Below are 26,316 nucleotides of genomic sequence, written 5' to 3'. Positions count from 1 at the left end.
GCTGCACTGTCAGAGGGTCAGTACTGAGGGAGTGATGCATTGTCGGAGGTGCAGTACTGAGGGAGTGATGCACTGTCAGAGGGGCAGTAGTGAGGGAGTGCTGCACTGTTGGAGGGTCAGTACTGAGGGAGTGCTGCACTGTCAGAGGGGCAGTAGTGAGGGAGTGCTGCACTGTTGGAGGGTCAGTACTGAGGGAGTGCTGCACTGTCAGAGGGTCAGTACTGAGGGAGTGATGCATTGTCGGAGGTGCAGTACTGAGGGAGTGATGCACTGTCAGAGGGTCAGTACTGAGGGAGTGCTGCACTGTTGGAGGGTCAGTACTGAGGGAGTGATGCATTGTCGGAGGTGCAGTACTGAGGGAGTGATGCACTGTCAGAGGGTCAGTACTGAGGGAGTGCTGCACTGTTGGAGGGTCAGTACTGAGGGAGTGCTGCACTGTCAGAGGGTCAGTACTGAGGGAGTGATGCATTGTCGGAGGTGCTGTCTTTCAGATGAGATATTAAACCGAGGCCCCGTCTGCCCTCCTAAGTGGACGTAAAAGATCCCATGGGCACCATTGGAAGAAGAGCAGGGGAGTTCTCCCCGGTGTCCTGGGCCAATATTTATCCCTGAACCAACATCACTGAAAAACAGATTATCTGGTCATTTATCTCATTGCTGTTTGTGGGATCTTGCTGTGCGCAAATTGGCTGCCGCGTTTCCTACATTACAACAGTGACTACACTTCAAAAAAGTACTTCATTGGCTGTATAGCACTTTGGAACATCCTGAGGTCATGAAAGGCACTGAATAAATGCAAGTTCTATCTATCTGGGTTAACTGGTCATTTATCTCATGTGCTGTTTGTGGGATTTGGCCGTGTGCAAGCTGGCGACCTGTTTGATTCGAGCTTCCTCTGCCTGCCCTTATACCAAGGTCTTAAACCATTTCAGGGGAATTGGTTCAAATTGCAGACAAATGGATTTCACACCCAACGCTTGTTATAATACCGCACGTCTGTAACATTATCGAGTCAGAAGAAATGAGTCTCGGGCAGTAAAGCAGAACGAGCAACGGTGAATTGGCCGCCCGTTTTACCCCACGCCCGAAGATCGCGGGCGTTGTTGTTGTCGTCAGCGTGGCAGTTGTTGTAGTTGCCAACTGGCCTCGTTTAAACTGCGGGCCAGAAATTGGGTGTGTGTGAGATTCGTGCTCCCTGAAGTGACCCGACTCTGCATTTGTGACCTGTCGGTCCACAAACCTCTCTATTGTCAGGGCAGGTCCGTGCGGGGGAGGGTCTGTGCGGGGGGAGGGTCTGTGCGGGGAGGGTCTGTGCGGGGAGTGGGTCTGTGCGGGGAGGGGGAGGGTCTGTGCGGGGAGGGTCTGTGCGGGGAGGGTCTGTGCGGGGGGAGGGTCTGTGCGGGAGGGGGAGGGTCTGTGCGGGAGGGGGAGGGTCTGTGCGGGGAGGGTCTGTGCGGGGGGAGGGTCTGTGCGGGGAGGGTCTGTGCGGGAGGGGGAGGGTCTGTGCGGGGAGGGTCTGTGCGGGGGGAGGGTCTGTGCGGGGAGGGTCTGTGCGGGAGGGGGAGGGTCTGTGCGGGGGAAGGGTCTGTGCGGGGAGTGGGTCTGTGCGGGGAGGGGGAGGGTCTGTGCGGGGGGAGGGTCTGTGCGGGAGGGGGAGGGTCTGTGCGGGAGGGGGAGGGTCTGTGCGGGAGGGGGAGGGTCTGTGCGGGGAGGGTCTGTGCGGGGGGAGGGTCCGTGCGGGGGAGGGTCCTTGCGGGGTTTAGGTCTGTGCTGGGGAGGGTCTGTGCGGGGGGGTGGGTCTGTGCAGGGGGCGGTGGGTCTGTGCGGGGGGGTGGGTCTGTGCGGGGGGAGGGTCTGTGCGGGGGGCGGTGGGTCTGTGCGGGGGGAGGGTCTGTGCGGGGGGAGGGTCTGTGCGGGGGGCGGTGGGTCTGTGCGGGGGGAGGGTCTGTGCGGGGGGAGGGTCTGTGCGGGGGGCGGTGGGTCTGTGCGGGGGGAGGGTCTGTGCGGGGGGAGGGTCTGTGCGGGGGGAGGGTCTGTGCGGGGGGCGGTGGGTCTGTGCGGGGGACGGTGGGTCTGTGCGGGGGGAGGGTCTGTGCGGGGGGAGGGTCTGTGCGGGGGGAGGGTCTGTGCGGGGGGAGGGTCTGTGCGGGGGGAGGGTCTGTGCGGGGGGCGGTGGGTCTGTGCGCGGTGTAGCAAAGCCGGCATTTATTGCCCATCCTTAGTTTCCCTGAGTTTGATACAAACTGAGTGTCTCGCTCGGCCACTTCAGAGGGAGGTTAAGAGTCAACCATGTTGGTGTGGGACTGGAGTCACATATAGGCCCAGACCGGGTAAGGACGGCAGGTTTCCTTCCCTAAAGGGACATTAATGAACCAGTTGGGTTTTTACAACAATCCGACAGTTTCATGGTCACTTTTACAGAGAACGGATTATTATTTCCTGATTTTTTAAAACTGAATTCAAATTTTCAAACTGCTGGGGTGGGATTCGAACTCACGATCTCCTTGTGGGGGAGTCCAAAACTAGCGACCGTAAATATAAAATAATCATGAAGAAATCCAAATAAAGAATTCAGGAGAAACTTCTTTACCCAGAGAGTGGTGAGAATGTGGAACTCACTCCCACAAGGAGAGGTTGAGGTGAATAGTGTAGATGGATTTAAGGGGAAGCTCGATAAACACATGAGGGAGAAAGGAATAGAAGGATATGCTGATAGGGTGAGATGAAGTAGGGAGGGAGGAGGCTCGTGTGGAGCATAAACACCGGCATAGACCAGTTGGGCCGAATGGCCTGTTTCTGTTTCGTACATTCTATGTAATTCTATGTAACATTCTCTGGATTACCAGTCCAGAAATGTAACTACTACACTACCCTATACTCTCTCTCTCTCTCTCTCCACAAGTCCCATTTAAATGATGGTTTGGTTTCACGAGGCAGGTGCGAGAGAGATTTACTCATTTGAATATTCAGTGTTGATGTTGTTCAGGCAACCGTTCGGCAGCACAGGGTGCACTGAGCCCCCTCCAGAGACTCAGCTGTACGTAAATCAAACCAAAGCAAAGCTGAGCCCTTCCCGTTCCGGGTCGGTCACGGGCCCGTTGTCTAACAGCGGGTGATTCCTCCTTTATTGTAAAAGAGCCAACAATGAGTGACCAGGGGGATAAAAAAAAATTGCTGTTTAGCCTGTGAGGAATCTACCCCTCCCCCACAAACCCGCCCACCTCGACCAGAACAGCAACTTGCATTTATATAGCCTCTTTAACATCCCAAGGCGCTTCACAGGAGTGATTATCACACAAATTTGACCCCGAGCCACATAAGGAGCTATTAGGATAGGTTGGTCAAAGAGGTAGGTTTTAAGCAGGGTTTAAAGGAGGAGAGAGAGGTGGAGAGGGGGAGAGGTTTAGGGAGGGAATTCCAGAGCTTACCCAGGCAGCTGAAGACACGGCCGCCAATGGTGGAGCGATTAAAATCGGGGATGTGCAAGAGGCCAGAATTGGAGGAGCGCAGAGATCTCGGAGGGTTGTAGGGGCTGGAGGAGGTTCCAGAGATAGGGAGGGGCGAGGCCATGGAGGCATTTGAAAACAAAGACAAGAATTTTAATATCGAGGCATTGCTGGAGTGGGAGCCAATGTCGGTCAGTGAGCACAGGGGTGATGGGTGAATGGGTCCGAGTTAGGATACAGGCAGCAGAGTTTTGGATGAGCTGTATAATACTGTATAACACTGGGGTCAGTACTGGAGGGTACAGGTCTGTCACTGTATAACACTGGGGTCAGTACTGGAGGGTACAGGTCTGTCACTGTATAACACTGGGGTCAGTACTGGAGGGTACAGGTCTGTCACTGTATAACACTGGGGTCAGTACTGGTGGGTACAGGTCTGTCACTGTATAACACTGGGGTCAGTACTGGAGGGTACAGGTCTGTCACTGTATAACACTGGGGTCAGTACTGGTGGGTACAGGTCTGTCACTGTATAACACTGGGGTACAGTACTGGTGGGTACAGGTCTGTCACTGTATAACACTGGGGTCAGTACTGGAGGGTACAGGTCTGTCACTGTATAACACTGGGGTACAGTACTGGTGGGTACAGGTCTGTCACTGTATAACACTGGGGTCAGTACTGGAGGGTACAGGTCTGTCACTGTATAACACTGGGGTACAGTACTGGTGGGTACAGGTCTGTCACTGTATAACACCGGGGTCAGTACTGGAGGGTACAGGTCTGTCACTGTATAACACTGGGGTACAGTACTGATGGGTACAGGTCTGTCACTGTATAACACTGGGGTCAGTACTGGTGGGTACAGGTCTGTCACTGTATAACACTGGGGTACAGTACTGGTGGGTACAGGTCTGTCACTGTATAACACTGGGGTACAGTACTGATGGGTACAGGTCTGTCACTGTATAACACTGGGGTCAGTACTGATGGGTACAGGTCTGTCACTGTATAACACTGGGGTACAGTACTGGTAGGTACAGGTCTGTCACTGTATAACACTGGGGTACAGTACTGGTGGGTACAGGTCTGTCACTGTATAACACTGGGGTACAGTACTTGTGGGTACAGGTCTGTCACTGTATAACACTGGGGTCAGTACTGATGGGTACAGGTCTGTCACTGTATAACACTGGGGTACAGTACTGGTGGGTACAGGTCTGTCACTGTATAACACTGGGGTACAGTACTGGTGGGTACAGGTCTGTCACTGTATAACACTGGGGTCAGTACTGATGGGTACAGGTCTGTCACTGTATAACACTGGGGTACAGTACTTGTGGGTACAGGTCTGTCACTGTATAACACTGGGGTATAGTACTTGTGGGTACAGGTCTGTCACTGTATAACACTGGGGTCAGTACTGATGGGTACAGGTCTGTCACTGTATAACACTGGGGTCAGTACTGATGGGTACAGGTCTGTCACTGTATAACACTGGGGGTCAGTACTGGAGGGTACAGGTCTGTCACTGTATAACACTGGGGTACAGTACTGGAGGGTACAGGTCTGTCACTGTATAACACTGGGGTACAGTACTGGTGGGTACAGGTCTGTCACTGTATAACACTGGGGTACAGTACTGGTGGGTACAGGTCTGTCACTGTATAACACTGGGGTACAGTACTGGTGGGTACAGGTCTGTCTCTGTATAACACTGGGGTACAGTACTGGTGGGTACAGGTCTGTCACTGTATAACACTGGGGTACAGTACTGGAGGGTACAGGTCTGTCACTGTATAACACTGGGGTACAGTACTGGAGGGTACAGGTCTGTCACTGTATAACACTGGGGTACAGTACTTGTGGGTACAGGTCTGTCACTGTATAACACTGGGGGTCAGTACTGGTGGGTACAGGTCTGTCAATGTATAACACTGGGGGTCAGTACTGGTGGGTACAGGTCTGTCAATGTATAACACTGGGGGTCAGTACTGGTGGGTACAGGTCTGTCACTGTATAACACTGGGGTACAGTACTGGTGGGTACAGGTCTGTCACTGTATAACACTGGGTTACAGTACTGGTGGGTACAAGTCTGTCACTGTATAACACTGGGGTACAGTACTGGTGGGTACAGGTCTGTCGCTGTATAACACTGGGGGTCAGTACTGGTGGGTACAGGTCTATCACTGTATAACACTGGGGGTCAGTACTGGTGGGTACAAGTCTGTCACTGTATAACACTGGGGTACAGTACTGGTGGGTACAAGTCTGTCACTGTATAACACTGGGGTACAGTACTGGTGGGTACAGGTCTGTCACTGTATAACACTGGGATACAGTACTGGTGGGTACAGGTCTGTCACTGTATAACACTGGGGTACAGTACTGGTGGGTACAGGTCTGTCACTGTATAACACTGGGGTACAGTACTGGTGGGTACAGGTCTGTCACTGTATAACACTAGGATACAGTACTGGTGGGTACAGGTCTGTCACTGTATAACACTGGGGTACAGTACTGATGGGTACAGGTCTGTCACTGTATAACACTGGGGTACAGTACTTGTGGGTACAGGTCTGTCACTGTATAACACTGGGGTACAGTACTGGTGGGTACAGGTCTGTCACTGTATAACACTGGGGTACAGTACTGATGGGTACAGGTCTGTCACTGTATAACACTGGGGTACAGTACTGATGGGTACAGGTCTGTCACTGTATAACACTGGGGTACAGTACTGATGGGTACAGGTCTGTCACTGTATAACACTGGGGTACAGTACTGATGGGTACAGGTCTGTCACTGTATAACACTGGGGTACAGTACTGGTGGGTACAGGTCTGTCACTGTATAACACTGGGGTACAGTACTGGTGGGTACAGGTCTGTCACTGTATAACACTGGGGTACAGTACTGGTGGGTACAGGTCTGTCACTGTATAACACTGGGGTCAGTACTGATGGGTACAGGTCTGTCACTGTATAACACTGGGGTACAGTACTGGTGGGTACAGGTCTGTCACTGTATAACACTGGGGTACAGTACTGGTGGGTACAGGTCTGTCACTGTATAACACTGGGGTCAGTACTGATGGGTACAGGTCTGTCACTGTATAATACTGGGATACAGTACTTGTGGGTACAGGTCTGTCACTGTATAACACTGGGGTACAGTACTGGTGGGGACAGGTCTGTCACTGTATAACACTGGGATACAGTACTGGTGGGTACAGGTCTGTCACTGTATAACACTGGGGTACAGTACTGGAGGGTACAGGTCTGTCACTGTATAACACTGGGGTACAGTACTGGTGGGTACAGGTCTGTCACTGTATAACACTGGGGTACAGTACTGGTGGGTACAGGTCTGTCACTGTATAACACTGGGATACAGTACTGGTGGGTACAGGTCTGTCACTGTATAACACTGGGGTACAGTACTGGAGGGTACAGGTCTGTCACTGTATAACACTGGGGTACAGTACTGGTGGGTACAGGTCTGTCACTGTATAACACTGGGGTACAGTACTTGTGGGTACAGGTCTGTCACTGTATAACACTGGGGGTCAGTACTGGTGGGTACAGGTCTGTCAATGTATAACACTGGGGGTCAGTACTGGTGGGTACAGGTCTGTCACTGTATAACACTGGGGTACAGTACTGGTGGGGACAGGTCTGTCACTGTATAACACTGGGGTACAGTACTGGTGGGTACAGGTCTGTCACTGCATAACACTGGGGTACAGTACTGGTGGGTACAGGTCTGTCACTGTATAACACTGGGGTACAGTACTGGTGGGTACAGGTCTGTCACTGTATAACACTGGGGTACAGTACTGGTGGGTACAGGTCTGTCGCTGTATAACACTGGGGGTCAGTACTGGTGGGTACAGTTCTATCACAGTATAACACTGGGGGTCAGTACTGGTGGGTACAAGTCTGTCACTGTATAACACTGGGGTACAGTACTGGTGGGTACAAGTCTGTCACTGTATAACACTGGGGTACAGTACTGGTGGGTACAGGTCTGTCACTGTATAACACTGGGGTACAGTACTGATGGGTACAGGTCTGTCACTGTATAACACTGGGGTACAGTACTGGAGGGTACAGGTCTGTCACTGTATAACACTGGGGTAAAGTACTGATGGGTACAGGTCTGTCACTGTATAACACTGGGGTCAGTACTGATGGGTACAGGTCTGTCACTGTATAACACTGGGGTACAGTACTGGTGGGTACAGGTCTGTCACTGTATAACACTGGGGTACAGTACTGATGGGTACAGGTCTGTCACTGTATAACACTGGGGTACAGTACTGATGGGTACAGGTCTGTCACTGTATAACACTGGGGTACAGTACTGATGGGTACAGGTCTGTCACTGTATAACACTGGGGTACAGTACTGATGGGTACAGCTCTGTCACTGTATAACACTGGGGTCAGTACTGATGGGTACAGGTCTGTCACTGTATAACACTGGGGGTCAGTACTGGTGGGGACAGGTCTGTCACTGTATAAAACTGGGGGTCAGTACTGGTGGGTACAGGTCTGTCACTGTATAACACTGGGGGTCAGTACTGGTGGGTACAGGTCTGTCACTGTATAACACTGGGGTACAGTACTGATGGGTACAGGTCTGTCACTGTATAACACTGGGGTACAGTACTGATGGGTACAGCTCTGTCACTGTATAACACTGGGGTCAGTACTGATGGGTACAGGTCTGTCACTGTATAACACTGGGGGTCAGTACTGGTGGGGACAGGTCTGTCACTGTATAAAACTGGGGGTCAGTACTGGTGGGTACAGGTCTGTCACTGTATAACACTGGGGGTCAGTACTGGTGGGTACAGGTCTGTCACTGTATAACACTGGGGTACAGTACTGGTGGGTACAGGTCTGTCGCTGTATAACACTGGGGGTCAGTACTGGTGGGTACAGTTCTATCACTGAATAACACTGGGGGTCAGTACTGGTGGGTACAAGTCTGTCACTGTATAACACTGGGGTACAGTACTGGTGGGTACAAGTCTGTCACTGTATAACACTGGGGTACAGTACTGGTGGGTACAGGTCTGTCACTGTATAACACTGGGATACAGTACTGGTGGGTACAGGTCTGTCACTGTATAACACTGGGGTACAGTACTGGTGGGTACAGGTCTGTCACTGTATAACACTGGGGTACAGTACTGGTGGGTACAGGTCTGTCACTGTACAACACTAGGATACAGTACTGGTGGGTACAGGTCTGTCACTGTATAACACTGGGGTACAGTACTTGTGGGTACAGGTCTGTCACTGTATAACACTGGGGTACAGTACTGATGGGTACAGGTCTGTCACTGTATAACACTGGGGTACAGTACTGGAGGGTACAGGTCTGTCACTGTATAACACTGGGGTACAGTACTGATGGGTACAGGTCTGTCACTGTATAACACTGGGGTCAGTACTGATGGGTACAGGTCTGTCACTGTATAACACTGGGGTACAGTACTGGTGGGTACAGGTCTGTCACTGTATAACACTGGGGTACAGTACTGATGGGTACAGGTCTGTCACTGTATAACACTGGGGTACAGTACTGATGGGTACAGGTCTGTCACTGTATAACACTGGGGTACAGTACTGATGGGTACAGGTCTGTCACTGTATAACACTGGGGTACAGTACTGATGGGTACAGCTCTGTCACTGTATAACACTGGGGTCAGTACTGATGGGTACAGGTCTGTCACTGTATAACACTGGGGGTCAGTACTGGTGGGGACAGGTCTGTCACTGTATAAAACTGGGGGTCAGTACTGGTGGGTACAGGTCTGTCACTGTATAACACTGGGGTACAGTACTGGTGGGTACAGGTCTGTCAATGTATAACACTGGGGTACAGTACTTGTGGGTACAGGTCTGTCACTGTATAACACTGGGGTACAGTACTGATGGGTCCAGGTCTGTCACTGTATAACACTGGGGTACAGTACTGATGGGTACAGGTCTGTCACTGTATAACACTGGGGTACAGTACTGGTGGGTACGGGTCTGTCACTGTATAACACTGGGGTACAGTACTTGTGGGTACAGGTCTGTCACTGTATAACACTGGGGTACAGTACTGATGGGTACAGGTCTGTCACTGTATAACACTGGGGTACAGTACTTGTGGGTACAGGTCTGTCACTGTATAACACTGGGGTACAGTACTGATGGGTACAGGTCTGTCACTGTATAACACTGGGGTACAGTACTGGTGGGTACAGGTCTGTCACTGTATAACACTGGGGTACAGTACTTGTGGGTACAGGTCTGTCACTGTATAACACTGGGGTACAGTACTGGTGGGTACAGGTCTGTCAATGTATAACACTGGGGTACAGTACTTGTGGGTACAGGTCTGTCACTGTATAACACTGGGGTACAGTACTGGTGGGTACAGGTCTGTCACTGTATAACACTGGGGTCAGTACTGGTGGGTACAGGTCTGTCACTGTATAACACTGGGGTACAGTACTTGTGGGTACAGGTCTGTCACTGTATAACACTGGGGTCAGTACTTGTGGGTACAGGTCTGTCACTGTATAACACTGGGGTCAGTACTGGTGGGTACAGGTCTGTCACTGTATAACACTGGGGTACAGTACTTGTGGGTACAGGTCTGTCACTGTATAACACTGGGGTACAGTACTGGTGGGTACAGGTCTGTCACTGTATAACACTGGGGTACAGTACTGATGGGTACAGGTCTGTCACTGTATAACACTGGGGTACAGTACTTGTGGGTACAGGTCTGTCACTGTATAACACTGGGGTACAGTACTGGTGGGTACAGGTCTGTCACTGTATAACACTGGGGTACAGTACTGGTGGGTACAGGTCTGTCACTGTATAACACTGGGGTACAGTACTGATGGGTACAGGTCTGTCACTGTATAACACTGGGGTACAGTACTTGTGGGTACAGGTCTGTCACTGTATAACACTGGGGTGCAGTACTGGTGGGTACAGGTCTGTCACTGTATAACACTGGGGTACAGTACTTGTGGGTACAGGTCTGTCACTGTATAACACTGGGGTACAGTACTGGTGGGTACAGGTCTGTCACTGTATAACACTGGGGTACAGTACTTGTGGGTACAGGTCTGTCACTGTATAACACTGGGGTCAGTACTGGTGGGTACAGGTCTGTCACTGTATAACACTGGGGTACAGTACTTGTGGGTACAGGTCTGTCACTGTATAACACTGGGGTACAGTACTGGTGGGTACAGGTCTGTCACTGTATAACACTGGGGTACAGTACTGGTGGGTACAGGTCTGTCACTGTATAACACTGGGGTACAGTACTGGTGGGTACAGGTCTGTCACTGTATAACACTGGGGTACAGTACTGGTGGGGACAGGTCTGTCACTGTATAACACTGGGGTACAGTACTGATGGGTACAGGTCTGTTACTGTATAACACTGGGGTACAGTACTTGTGGGTACAGGTCTGTTACTGGTGGTAGTAGTAGGAGCGAATTGAAGCGATAAATTAAGAGAATTATTCAGAACGAAAGCCTATTTGCCTGTGAACTTTCCTATATTGAGTTGGAACCAATGCCTCCGGCACTAACACTGACTCACCCACCTGATTCACCCACACTCACACCACTGGGGAGAGGTGGCATATGCCAGCTTATACCCACTGGGGAGGGAGAAGGGAATAATAACAACAGGAGCTAATGTTTATAGAGCTCTCCTCACGGATCAGGATATCTCAGTGAAATGTTAAAGGAGAAACGGTGCCCTGATTAGGGAGTGAAAGAAAGAAAGAACTTGCATTTCTATAGCACCTTTCACAACCTCAGGACGTCCCAAAGCGCTTTACAGCCAATGAATGACTTTTTTGAAGTGTAGTCACTGTTGTAATGTAGGAAACGCGGCAGCCAATTTGCGCACAGCAAGATCCCACAAACAGCAATGTGATGATGCCCAGATAATCTGTTTTTAATGATGTTGGTTGAGAGATAAATATTGACCAGGCTACTGGGGAGAGCCCCCCTGCTCTTCCTTTTTTGCACAGAGATAGATTTAGGCAGTACAGACAAGAAGAAAGCGACTGCGATTGCTGGAAATCTGAAATAATAAATTCCTGGAATATCAGCCTCTGAAAGTGGGCTCCTGTTTCTGGTTGAAGAAAAGGGGACACAATTGCATTTATAAAGCGCTTTCTCAGATCTCTCAGAAACGTGTTGCTTAATATATTTAACATAACAAAACACATCATAAAAACGGTGGGAAGATCAGACACCAGGGAGGAGTTAGAAGATCGAGGGGAGGTGACAGGAGGTGTGGCCAAGGAGAGAGCTGTTGAGGAAGTTTTTCAAGATGGGGGGAAGAGAGCAAGGAGGAGGAGTTCAGAAGGAGAATTTCAGGGTGCAAAGGGCATGACCCCTGAAAGTAAATTGGAGGGGAGGGGTGGGGGGATGGGAAGAGTGGAAGATGGGAGCTGGGATGTCGGGCTGGAGGAAGGTTGCTAAAGTCGGGTGGAACGATTGGTAAACACAATTCTGCCCTTATCCTTTGGCGTCAAATGGAGCAACTTTAGGGTTGCCAACTCTGGTTGGGCCTATTCCTGGAGATTTCATCACATGACCTCCTGCCTCCAGCCGCTCTGCTTGGCCAATCAGCCTTTTTTGCCCCATCTCCAATATTTTTATAACTAATAAACAAAAGTGTTCGAAGAAAATGAAAAGAACACATCATGGTTTTTTTTATTGCCTCAGTGATTTTTCTCCCTGGGTTTTTGCTTTGTAGCAGTTTCCTGGAGATGAATCTTTAATTCCTGGAGACTCCAGGACAATCCTGGAGGGTTGGCAACCCTTAAGCAATTTGGGTGCATTTCAGACATTTTAATAATTTTGTTTTTTGAAGCACAGTGTGTGCTTTGAGAAAATGGAACCAACACTTACGAATTCTGACAATGGCCCTACGACCTCCAAGCTCCAAGGCAACTTCCTATCTACCCCTGCCCGCAGGCGAGCAGAAAAAAAATGAGGGGTTAGTTCTGTTCCCAAAACGGAACTTTACGTTTTGTTGTAAAGTACGCAGGGTCTGTTTCACCTCGAGAAAGGCTTCTGATGCATTTGGTTTCATGCATTCAATTTGCATCGGTGTCTTGGTTTTAAAAGCTGATGTTAAACACCCTGCTCCCTGTTATGGGGCAAAATAGATTTCCGCTGGATTTTCTCTGAAGCTTTTAATTAAGTGATAACAGTTGGCGTGAGGTTTGACACTACAAGGCAGGAATGAATATCTGGGCCTACAGATAAAGGCCAAGGTAGTCAAGGTGTTTATCATCGACAGCCCAAGGGTAATTCGATAGATCAGTCACCCTGTGGTGATTGTTATCGCAATCATGCTAAATATATTTTTTAAAAACTCCGGCCTCTCTATTCTGGATACGACAGCAAGAGACAAATGGTAGAGTCTTGAGGCAAGAAGCCAAGCATGAGACGATCCTTCCCCTCACCCCCACACACGAACCAGCCGCTTCTGTCAGGAAAGTTATACGGTAACAGCCAGCGAACTGCTTTGTACAACTCACAGCGATGTGCAGACGGCAGCCTTGGTTACAACTCAGAAACAGGGGAAACCATTCAGTCCCTCCAGCCTGTTCCGCCATTCAATTCGATCATGGCTGATCTGTACCTCAACCCCATTTACCTGCCTTTTGCTCCGTATCCCTCGATACCCAACAAAAATCTATCGATCTCAGTCTTGAAAGCTCCAATTGACCCCCAGCATCCACAGCCTTTTGGGGGAGAGAGTTCCAGATTTCCACTCCCCTTTGTGTGAAGAAATGCTTCCTGACATCACCCCTGAACGGCCGAGCTCTAATTTTAAGGTTATGCCCCCTTGTTCTGGACTCCCCCCACCAGAGGAAATAGTTTCTCTCTATCGACCCCATCAAATCCTTTAATCATTTTAAACAACTCAATCAAATCACCCGTCAACCTTCTAAACTCAAGGGAATAGAAACCAAGTTTATGCAACCTGTCATAATTTAACCCTTAATTGGTGAATGAAGAAAATCAGAGGCTCAAAATCACACACGCACAACTCTGACAATAGGTACCAGATTATTAGGTAGTAAAATAATTATGGTACTGGTGTTATCAACACAGAGGTCATGAGTTCAAATTCCACCATGGCAAGTTGTGAAACTGCGTTCACTGTCAGCTGTGGCCCAGTAGGTAGCACTCTCGCCTCTGAGCCAGAAGGTCATGGGTTCAAGTCCTACTCAGCGACGATGAAGGAACGGCGATATATTTCCAAGTCGGGATGGTGTGTGACTTGGAGGGGAACGTGCCCATAATCCAGAGACTTGAGCCCATAATCCAGGCTGATACTCCCAGTGCAGTACTGAGGGAGAGCTGCACTGTCGGAGATGCCGTCTTTCTGATGAGACGTTAAACCGCCAAGCAACTCGCCGAGGCTTCTTCGACAGCACCTCCCAAACCCGCGACCTCTACCACCTAGAAGGACAAGAGCAGCAGGCACATGGGAACAACACCACCTGCACGCTCCCCTCCAAGTCACACACCATCCCGACTTGGAAATATATCGCCGTTCCTTCATCGTCGCTGGGTCAAAATCCTGGAACTCCCTTCCTAACAGCACTGTGGGAGAACCTTCACCACACGGACTGCAGCGGTTCATGAAGGCGGCTCACCACCACCTTCTCAATTAGGGATGGGCAATAAATGCCGGCCCACATCCCATGAGTGAATAAAATAAACCGAGGCCCCGTCTGCCCTCTCAGGTGGATGTAAAAGATCCCATGGCAATATTGGTTGTAGAGCAGGGGAGTTCTCCCCGGTGTCCTGCGCCAATATTTATTCCTCAACCAACATCACTGAAACAGATGATCTGCTCATTATCACATTGCGGTTTGTGGGATCTTGCTGTGCGCAAATTGGCTGCTGCGTTTCCTACATTACAGCAGTGACTACACTTCCAAAAAGTACTTCATTGGCTGCAAAGTGCTTTGGGACATTCTGAGGTTGTAAAAGGCACTGTAGAAATGCAAGCTCTTTGTTTCTATCTTTCTCTCTCTCTCTCCTTTCCTTTTTGTTGCTTTCTTTCCTTCATGTTTCTGTATATTTCAAGCCTGGGTAATACAAGCAATGGGAGAAGGGCGAGATTTTCTAATCAGAATCACTGCTGATGATATTACCAGATGAGCGCTCAATGTGTTCGTATTATGTTCCTGTATTTTTATGGTGAGGTTTACGCCACAATTGCTAAAGAAAAAAGTTCGTCCGGGCAGACAACTAAAACCAGCACTGATTTCGAGGTTCACTTTTCAACATTTCCAGTCCGCTGCGTGTTAACAGAATCTTTAATACTGGTGACTTATTTGGAACGCAGGTGATCTTTATTCTCCCCACTCACGAGAGTAACCTTCCAGAAGCCACCCCATGAGTTATCATCACACATAAGGGATGATTCTGGGACTCGGTGCTCCCAGGAAATGGGAAGTGGCGAGCGTGGGATTTTGTGACCCTTGTCAGGAATTGGATATATATTTGAAAAGGAATTGCAGGACTATGGGGAAGGAGTGGGTGGGGCGTCGGACTAATTGGACAGCTCTTTCAGAGAGCCGACACAGGCACGATGGGCCGAATGGCCTCCTTCTGTGCCGTACGATAGGGTGAGATGATGTCGGGTGGGAGGAGGCTCCTGTGGAGCATAAACACTGGAAGTTGGGCCGAATGGCCTGTTTCTGTGCTGTTCATTCTGCGTGATGATTCTGTGATTCTTGTGGATGAATTTTATGAATTAATGGGTGTCCGTCCTTCTTTTATTCCAGGTGAGCCTCGGAAGTTTGACCCAACATTCAAGGGGCCAATTCACAGCAGGTAAGCGAGCTGCTTCTTCCCGGTCGTATTATCATGCAAATGTTCGACACATATAAAAGTATCAGTAGAGGTTGTACCTAAAAGCACAGATGGTTAGCAAAGTTGCATCGGTGTTTGGTCAGTTGGGTGCCTGTGATTTGCTAAAAGCCCTTCGTGAGGCTTAAGATTCTCCAAAGCGAGCGATTGAGGAACCCACACAGGTAGAGTTTCTCTTTGCCTGAGGTGTCTCTCTATTGCTTCGTCCAAGTCATTGATAAATATGGTGAAAAGCCAAGGCCCCAGTACAGGTCCCTGGGGAACACCACCTGTCACATCCCACCAATCAGAGTCCATTCCCTTTCTTCCTACTCACTGTCTCCGACCTCCCAACCGATTTCCATCCCACGTCAGAAGTTACCTCTAATTCCTTGCGCATTCATTATTGCTAATAATCTCTAAAAGGAAAGAAAGAACTTGCATTTATATAGCGCCTTTCACGACCTCAGGACGTCCCAAAGCGCTTTACAGGGATCTGAACTGGGCCTCGGCTTTTCATCATATTTTGCAATGACTCGGTTGAAGGAACAGAGTGTTGTATTTCCAAGTTTGGAGGCACAGTAAGCTGTGTAGGTGGGAGCAGGAAGTTTCAAAGGGACATAGACAGATTGAGTGAATTGGCAAAACTGTGGCGTTCATTGTGGGGAAGTGTGAAGTTATCCACTTTGGATCAGAATATTTTCTTAATGGTGAAAGATCAGCATCTGTGGAGGAGCAAAGGGACTTGGATGTCCAACTACACAAATCATGAAAAGCTAGTGCACAGTTACAAAAATATGTTGAGTTAGCTGAGTCAGACGAGGGAAATATCAACCAGGGTTCCCACTCCTACAAGAAAAAGAAAGACTTGCATTTATATAGTACCTTTCACAACCTCAGGACGTCCCAAAGCGCTTTACAGCCAATGAAGTACTTTTGAAGTGTAGTCACTGTTGCAATGTAGGAAACGCCCGGTCTGGCCTATATGTGACTCCAGACCCACAGCAATGTGGTTGATTCTTAATCGCCCTCTGAAATGGCCTAGCAAGTCACTCAGTTGTACAATCTCGCTACAAAAGGTCATAATAAAACCGGACGGACCACCAGGCATCGGACCACTAGGCACCGCACACGACAAAGGCAAACCAAGCCCAGTCGATCCTGCAAAGTCCTCCTCACTAACATCTGGGGACTTGTGCCAAAATTGGGAGAGCTGTCCCACAGACTCGTCAAGCAACAGCCTGACATAGCCATACTCACAGAATCATATCTTTCAGCCAACGACCCAGACTCTTCAATCACCATCCCTGGGTATGTCCTGTCCCACCGGCAGGACAGACCCACCAGAGGTGGTGGTACAGTGATATACAGTCAGGAGGGAGTGGCTCTGGGAGTCATCAACATTGACTCTGGACTGCATGAAATCTCATGGCATCAGGTCAAACATGGGCAAGGAAACAGTCTGCTGATTACCACCTACCGTCCTCCCTCAGCTGATGAATCAGTCCTCCTCCATGTTGAGCACCACTTGGAGGAAGCACTGAGGGTAGCAAGGGCACAGAATGTACTCTGGGTGGGGGACTTCAATGTCCATCACCAAGAGTGGCTCGGTAGTCCACAGAAAGCAGGACAAATCCAATCCGGCCAATTACCGCCCCATCAGACTACTCTCAATCATCAGCAAGGTGATGGAAGGTGTCGTCGACAGTGCTATCAAGAGGCACTTACTCACCAATAACCTGCTCACCGATGCTCAGTTTGGATTCCACCAGGACCACTCGGCTCCAGACCTCATTACAGTCTTGGTCCAAACATGGACAAGAGAGCTGAATTCCAGAGGTGAGGTGAGAGTGACTGCCCTTGACATCAAGGCAGCATTTGACCGAGTGTGGCACCAAGGAGCCCTAGTAAAATTGAAGTCAATGGGAATCAGGAGGAAAACTCTCCAGTGGCTGGAGTCATACCTTGCAAAAAGGAAGATGGTAGTGCTTGTTGGAGGCCAATCATCTCAGCCCCAGGACATTGCTGCAGGAGTTCCTCAGGGCAGTGTCCTAGGCCCAACCATCTTCAGCTGCTTCATCAATGACCTTCCCTCCATCATAAGGTCAGAAATGGGGATGTTTGCTGATGATTGCATCGTGTTCAGTTCCATTCGCAACCCCTCAGATAATGAAGCAGTCCGAGCCTGCATGCAGCAAGACCTGGACAACACCCAGGCTTGGGCTGATAAGTGGCAAGTAACATTCGCGCCAGACAAGTGCCAGGCAATGACCATCTCCAACAAGAGAGAGTCTAACCACCTCCCCTTGACATTCAACAGCATTACCATCAACATCCTGGGGGTCACAATTGACCAGAAACTTAACTGGACCAGCCATATAAATACTGTGGCTACGAGAGCAGGTCAGAGGCTGGGTATTCTGCAGCGAGTGACTCACCTCCTGACCATCTACAAGGCACAAGTTAGGAGTGTGATGGAATACTCTCCACTTGACTGGATGAGTGCAGCTCCAACAACACTCAAGAAGCTCGACACCATCCAGGACAAAGCAGCCCGCTTGATTGGCACCCCATCCACCACCCTAAACATTCACTCCCTTCACCACCGGCGCACAGTGGCTGCAGTGTGTACCATCCACAGGATGTACTGCAGCAACTCGCCAAGGCTTCTTCGACAGCACCTCCCAAACCCACGACCTCTACCACCTAGAAGGACAAGAGCAGCAGGTACATGGGAACAACATCACCTGCACGTTCCCCTCCAAGTCACACACCATCCCGACTTGGAAATATATTGCCGTTCCTTCATCGTCGCTGGGTCAAAATCCTGGAACTCCCTTCCTAACAGCATTGTGGGAGAACCTTCACCACACGGACTGCAGCGGTTCAAGAAGGCGGCTCACCACCACCTTCTCAAAGGCAATTAGGGATGGGCAATAAATGCTGGCCTCGCCAGTGATGCCCACATCCCATGAACGAATAAAAAAAAACGCGGCAGCCAATTTGCGCACAGCAAGATCCCACAAACAGCAATGAAATAAGGAGCTGCGGAGGAGTGGAGAGATGTAGGGGTCCATGTACACAAATCACTACAAACTCGTGGACAGATACAAAAAGCAATCAAAAAGGCTAATGGAATGTTGGCATTTATCTCAAAGGAGCCAGGAATACAAAATGGCGGAGGAAGTGATGCTTCACTTGTACAGAGCCCGCCTGGAGACTGGGTTCAGTTCTGGGCACCGCACCTCAGGAAGGATATATTGGCCCTGGAGGGGGTGCAGTGCAGATTCACCAGAATGATACCGGGGCTAAAAGGGTTAAATTATGAGAACAGGTTGCATGGACTTGGCTTGTATTCCCTTGAGTTTAGAAGGTTGAGGGGTTTAAAGTGATAAAAGGATTCGATAGGGTAAATACAGAGAAACTATTCCCTCTGGTGGAACGAGGGGGCACAATCTTAAAATTGGAGCTAGGCCATTTCGGAGTGAAATTAGGAAGCACTTTTTCCACACAAAGGGGAGTGGAAATCTGGAACTCTCTCCCCCAAAAGGCTATGGTTGCTGGGTCAATTGAAATGTAAGACTGATACCGATAGATTTTAGATATGGAGCAAAGGCGGGTAAATGGAGTGTTGTGGTACAAATCAGCCACGATCTGACTGAGTGGCAGAACAAGCTCGAGGGGCTGAATGACCTCCTCCTCCTAAGGTTCCTAAGGTCAATCAGAGTTTAATTGCTGTTTGGTGAGGGGGACTTTGTAGATTGGAAGGTGCTGGAAAATCTTCCACTCCAGGTTAGAAAAAAAAACAGTATTCTTTTTAAATACTTTTGACACTTGGAAGTGTCTGAAATGCGACATATGCTTTCAAAGCGTTTAGGTAGATCGATTGGTATCAATGCAGCATTGGACAACAATCACACTTAAGTCAATATGCTTTAATGTTGTGGCAGTGCTCTGAATTCATCGTCTCAAATCGATCCCATCACTGATACTGCCGGGGACTGACCTGTAACCACCAGTACTTCACTGCAGTGTTATACCGCTCAAAATTCTCCAAACACAACTCAGAATTCGTAAGACCAGAATCAAGAGGCTCTTTCATAATTCAACAACAACTTGCACTTATGTAGTGCCTTTAACATAGTAAAACTTCCCAAGGAGTACAAATGCAAGGAAGTTATGCTAAACCTATACAAATAAATTTGATGCTGAGAGGTTGTTTCCCCTGGCTGGAGAGTCTAGAACCAGGGGACATAGCCTCAGGATAAGGGGTCGGCCATTTAGGACCGAGATGAAGAGAAATTTCTTCACTCAGAAGGTCGTGAATATTTGGAATTCTCTACCCCAGAGGGCTGTGGATGCTCAGTCGTTGAGTATATTCAAGACTGAGATCGATAGATTTTTGGACACTAAGGGAATCAAGGGATATGGGGATCGGGTGGGAAAGTGGAGTTGAGGTGGAAGATCAGCCATGATCTGATTGAATGGTGGAGCAGTCTCGAGGGGCCTTATGGCCTACTCCTGCTCCTATTTCTTATGTTCTTATATTCTTATCACTGGTTAGGCCTCAGTTGGAGTATTGTGTCCAATTCTGGGCACCACACTTTAGGAAGGATGCCAAGGTCTTGGAGAGGGTGCAGAGGAGATTTACTAGAATGGTAACAGGGATGAGAGACTTCCGTTATGTGGAGAGACTGGAGAAGCTGGGGTTGTTCTCCTTAGTGCAGAGAAGATTGAGGGGAGATTTATTCGATGAATTCAAAATTATGAGGGGTTTTGATAGAGTAAATAAAGAGAAACTGTTTCCAACAGGCAGGAGGGTCGGTAACCAGAGGACACAGATTTAAGATAATTGGCAAAAAATCCAGGAGGGTAGATGAGAATATTTTTTTAACGCAGCGAATTGTTACGATCTGGAATGCACGGCCTGAAAGGGCGGTGGAAGCAGATTCAATAATAACTTTCAAAAGGGAATTGGATAGATATTTGAAGGGGAAAATTTGCAGGGCTATGGGGAAAGAGCAGGTGGAGTGGGACAAATTGGATAGCTCTTTCAAAAAACCGGCACAGGCATGATGGCCTTCAACCGACAAGACTAAAACAGATGACCTGGTCATTATCATATTGCTGTTTGTGGGATCTTGCTGTGCGCAGTTTGACTGCCGCATTTCCTACATTACGACATTGACCACACTTCAAAAAAAAAGCACTTCAGTGGCTATAAAGCGCTTTGGGACTTCCTGAGGTCATGAAAGGCGCTATATAAATGTAAGTCTTTCTTTCTTTCCCGATTCACTCTATCTAATTTTTAAAAAACTCAATTAAATCTCCTCTTAGCTTTCTTTTCTCCAATGGAAATAATCCCGGTATCACAAGACAATGACAACAATGATATACATATATAGATTTATTCAAAGGTCATTTGCCCTTGTGTCATAGGAACAGGAAGAGGCCATTCAGCCCCTCGAGCCTGTTCCACCATTCAATTAGATCATGGCTGATCTGTCCCTTAACTCCATCTATCCGCTTTGGTTCCATAACCCTTAATGCCCTTGCCTAATATATATCGATCAACCTCAGTTTTAAAATTTCCAATTGACCCCCAGCCTCAACAGCTTTTTGGGGGAGAGAGTTCCAGATTTCCACTCCCCTTTGTGTGAAGAAATGCTTCCTGACATCACCCCTGAACGGCCGAGCTCTAATTTTAAGGTTTTGCCCCCTAGTTCTGGACTCTCCCACCAGAGGAAATAGTTTCTCTCTGCTTACCCTATCAAATCCTTTAATTATCTTAAACACCTCAATTAGATCACCCCTTAATCTTCTATATTTAAGGGAATACAAGCCTAGTCTATGCAACCTGTCCTCATAATTTAACTCTTTAATCCCCAGTATCATTCTGGTGAATCTGCGCTGCGCCCCCTCCAAGGCCAATATATCCTTCCTGAGGTGCGGAGCCCAGAACTGAACCCAGTCTCCAGTTGGGGTCTGACCAGAGCTTTCTATAACTATCCTTACATGATGGCTGTTTACATTCTGCATTTTGTTGAATGAAAGAAATCTAGTTAAGAATAATATTCAACCCTCTCCAACATAACCCAGTGATCTCCATAACCACGTCGTTATTAAAAAAAAAGCTTTTCACACCATCAATCAATCATATGCACTGCTGCCTTTCCTGCAGATAACACAGAGTGAAGACATCCCTAAAGGCCATGGAAACTGGCAGCTCTCTCTGGGCTGGATTTTAATGCATCGGCTTTTCAATTGAATCAGAAATCTCTAAGTGTCACGTCGTCACCCACCAGCTGTAATTAAACTCACATGAACTGACAAAAAAGGGAAAGGGTATTTGCATTGAGAAAAAAGCCTTCTGCAAACCACACGTGCAAATAGAATTGTAGATCTGTCTTTTACCAGGGCCCCCCTCCATACGTTTAAACATAATAGGGAGGTTGAGGCTGTGGGACTGCAGGGCACAGAATATGAAGCTCTGAAACTGTGACAGATTCAATTTCTTTCTTTCCTGTCATCATCCGGCAATAGGGACTTCCACAGCAGTCATCGCAATGAAACATGCAGTGTATTCCCATCATTTACGAAGCCTATCTCTGCATTGCAAACTACAAGGGATAGACTTATAATGGCTTGTGTTGGCAAACCCAGATGAAAAAAAAAGGAACTGCCTTGGAGCAACATTGAATGAAAGCATCTTACTATTCTAGCAGAACACCAAAAATCTACCGAAGTGTTTAACGCAGACGGTGTTTTTTTAAAATTATTGTAGAGAGTCCCTAACCAGTGCCATTTATTACTGTGATTCGGAACTCAACCATGTACAGAAATTACTCCCTGGGATTCAGCAACAATTACTTGCATTTATATTGCACCTTTAGTGTAGGAAAACATTCCAAGGTGCTTCACAGAAGTGCAATTGCACAGAATCTAGATCGACACTTCAGCTGCCCAGGCCCTAAGCTCTGGAATTCCCTCCCTAGACCTCTCCACCTCTCTCTCTCCTCTGCTCCTTAAAACCTACCTCTTCGACCAGACGTTTGGTCACCTATCCTAATATCTCCTGATGTGGCTCGGTGTCAAATTAGGTTTGATAATCGCTCCTGTGAAGCTGTTTTACTAAGTTAAAGGCGCTATATAAATGCAAGTTGTTGTTGCTGAGATATCATCTTTTAGAAATCTAGGGGATCACTTTCAACTTCAACGGGGGCGAGAAACCGAATGTATTGACCTGACGTATTGACCGGACATAATGTTCGGAGGTATTGTATTGGATATATTGACCGGAGATATTGTGTCAGATCTATTGACCAGTGATATCGACTGGAGGTATTGCAACAGATGTATTGACCGGTGACATTGTATCGGATGTATTGATCAGAGATATTGTATCGGTTGTATTGACCGGAGATATTGTATCGGTTGTATTGACCGGAGATATTGTATTGGTTGTATTGACGGGAGATATTGTATCGGTTGTATTGACCGGCGATATTATATCGAAAGTATTGACTGGTGATATTGTATTGGAGATATTGTATCAGATATAATGACTGGTGATTTTGACCAGATGTTTTGACCAGAGATATTGAATCGGATGTATTGCCCGGTGATATTAACAGGATGTATTGTCTGGTGATATTGTGTTATATGAATTGACCGGTGATACTGTATCGGATGAATTGACCACAGAAATTGACCCCATGTATCAACGGTGACAGTGTATTTGATTTATTGACTGGTGATATTGGCCACATGTATTGACTGGTGATATTGTATTGGTTGTATTGACTGGTGATGTTGTATCGGATGTGTTGACCGGTGTTATTGTATCGGATGTGTTGACTGGTGATATTGTATTGGATGTATTGACACATGCTATTGGATCAGATGTATTAACCGGAGATATTGTATCAGTTGTATTGACCGGAGATATTGTATCGGATATATTGACCGGTGATATTGTACAAGATGTCTTGAGCGGTGATATTGTATCGGATGTGTTGACCGGTGTTATTGTATCGGATGTATTGACCGGTGTTATTATATTGGATGTATTGACCGGTGGTATTGATTGGATTTATTTACTGGTGAAAATGTTTTATTCGTTCATGGGATGTGGGCTTCACTGGCAAGGCCAGCATTTATTGCCCATCCCTAATTGCCCTTGAGATTGTAATGTATTGACTGGAAATAGTGTATCGGATGTATTGACCGGTGAAATTGTATCGGATGTATTGAACCGTGTTATTGACTGGATGTATTGACCGGTGATATTATATCGGATGTATTGACTGGTGATATTGTATCGGATGTATTGAACCATGTTATTGACCGGATGTATTGACCAGTGTTATTGTATCGGATGTATTGCCTGGAGATATTGTATCCCATATATTGACTGCAGATAGTATATCTGATGCATTGACCGGTGATATTGTATCAGATGTAATGACTGTTGGTAGTAATTGGTTATATTGACTGGATGTATTGAACGGAGATATTGTATTGAATGTATTGACCGCTGATACGATTCGAATGTATTGACTGGAAATATTGCATCGGGTGAATTGACCAGCGATATTGTATCGGATATTTTGACTGGTGTTATTGACCAAATGTATTGACAGGAGGTATTGTGTTGGATGTATTGACCGGTGCAATTGTATCTCATGTATTGTCCGGTGATATGGTATTGGATTTATTGACCGGTGATATTGTATCGGATGTATTGACCGGCAATATTGTATCAGACGTATTGACTGGTGTTATTGACTGGGGGTATTGACCAGTGTTATTGTATCGAATGTATTGACCGTTATTATTGGAAAGCATGCATTGACCGGAGGTAGTGTATCGGATTTTTTGACTGCTGACATTGTATCAGATGTAATGATCAGTGACATTATCTGGTTATATTGGCCAATGATATTGACCGGATGTAATGACTGGTGATATTGTATTGGATTTATTGACTGGTGATATTGTATTGGATATATTGATCCGAGATATTATATTGGATGTAGTGACCGGTGATATTGTACCTGATGTATTGACCAGTGACCTTGTATCCGATGTAATGAACAATGATATTCTATCAGATTTATTAACCAGTGGTATTGTATTGGATATATTGACTGGTGATATTGACCAGATGTATTGATCGGATGTATTGATCGTGCCTTTCTAAATGATGATTTATGCTGTCCCTCAGAATTGATTCCAATAATTCCAATTATTTGCTCACCAATGAGGTTAGAATGACTGGCCTATAATTACTCAGTCTATCCCTTTGTCCCTTTTTAAACAATGGTACAACATTATCAGTTGTATACATCCGATATTGACCAAATTTATTGACTGGAGATATTGTATAGGATGTATTGACCAGTTAAATTGACAGAATGTATTGTCCGGTGATATTGTATGTAATGACCAGTGATAATGTATCAGATGTATTGACCATCGAAATTGACAAAATGTAATGATGGTGATATTGTACCAGATGTATTGACCAGTGATATTGACCACATGTATTGATGGGTGATATTGTATCTGATGTATTGATTGGTGATATTTTATTGATATATTGACCGGAGATATTGTTTCAGAGTTATTGACCGTGATATTGTATCGGATGTATTGACCAGTGATATAGTGTCAGAGGTATTAGCTGGAAATATTATATCGGGTGTATTGACTAGTGACATTGTAATGGACGTAGTGACAGGAGACATTATATCAGATGTATTGACTGCCGATGTTGTTTGGGATGTATTGAACGGTGTTATTGACCGGATATATTGACCGGTAATATTGCATATGTTGTGCTGATTGTTGATTTTGTATTGGATGTATTGACCGGTGCTACTGTATCAGATGTATTGACCAGTAATATTTTATCAGATGTATTGACTGGTGATATTGGATCGGATGTATTGACTGGTGATATTGTATCGGATGTATTGACTGGTGATATTGTATCGGATGTATTGACTGGTGATATTGTATCGGATGTATTTAATGGTGATATTGTATTGGATGTATTGACTGGTGATATTGTATCGGATGTATTGACTGGTGATATTGTATCGCATGTATTGAATGGTGATATTGTATCGGATGTATTGACTGGTGATATTGTATTGGATGTATTGAATGGTGATATTGTATCGGATGTATTGACTGGTGATATTGTATCGGATATATTGAATGGTGATATTGTATCGGATGTATTGACTGGTGATATTGTATCGGATGTATTGAATGGTGATATTGTATTGGATGTATTGACCGGTGATATTGTATCGGATGTATTGACTGGTGATATTGTATCGGATGTAGTGACTGGTGATATTGTATCGGATGTATTGACCGGTGATATTGTATCGGATGTATTGACTGGTGATATTGTATCGGATGTATTGACTGGTGATATTGTATCGGATGTATTGAATGGTGATATTGTATCGGATGTATTGACTGGTGATATTGTATCGGATGTATTGACTGGTGATATTGTATCGGATGTATTGACTGGTGATATTGTATCGGATGTATTGACTGGTGATATTGTATCGGATGTATTGAATGGTGATATTGTATCGGATGTATTGACCGGTGATATTGTATCGGATGTATTGAATGGTGATATTGTATTGGATGTATTGACCGGTGATATTGTATTGGATGTATTGACTGGTGATATTGTATCGGATGTAGTGACTGGTGATATTGTATCGGATGTATTGACCGGTGATATTGTATCGGATGTATTGACTGGTGATATTGTATCGGATGTATTGACTGGTGATATTGTATCGGATGTATTGACTGGTGATATTGTATCGGATGTATTGACTGGTGATATTGTATCGGATGTATTGACTGGTGATATTGTATCGGATGTATTGACTGGTGATATTGTATCG

The 26,316-nt window shown here is 46.9% G+C and overlaps 1 protein-coding gene across 5 annotated transcripts in view; it reads left to right on the top strand.

Moving 5' to 3' along the window:
• LOC137325085 (choline transporter-like protein 5) overlaps positions 1-26,316 on the top strand; it is a 355,604-nt gene that overhangs the window by 115,064 nt on the left and 214,224 nt on the right. For all 5 annotated transcript variants that reach the window (XM_067989790.1, XM_067989793.1, XM_067989791.1 and 2 more), the window contains exon 2: positions 15,310-15,358. In XM_067989790.1, the coding sequence (XP_067845891.1) occupies positions 15,310-15,358 (49 nt within the window). The remainder of the gene's footprint in view (positions 1-15,309; positions 15,359-26,316) is intronic.

Source organism: Heptranchias perlo, chromosome 9 (genome assembly GCF_035084215.1).
Source record: "Heptranchias perlo isolate sHepPer1 chromosome 9, sHepPer1.hap1, whole genome shotgun sequence".
In the NCBI taxonomy this organism is placed as follows: Eukaryota; Metazoa; Chordata; class Chondrichthyes; order Hexanchiformes; family Hexanchidae; genus Heptranchias; species Heptranchias perlo.
This window is presented reverse-complemented; position numbering and strand designations above follow the sequence as displayed.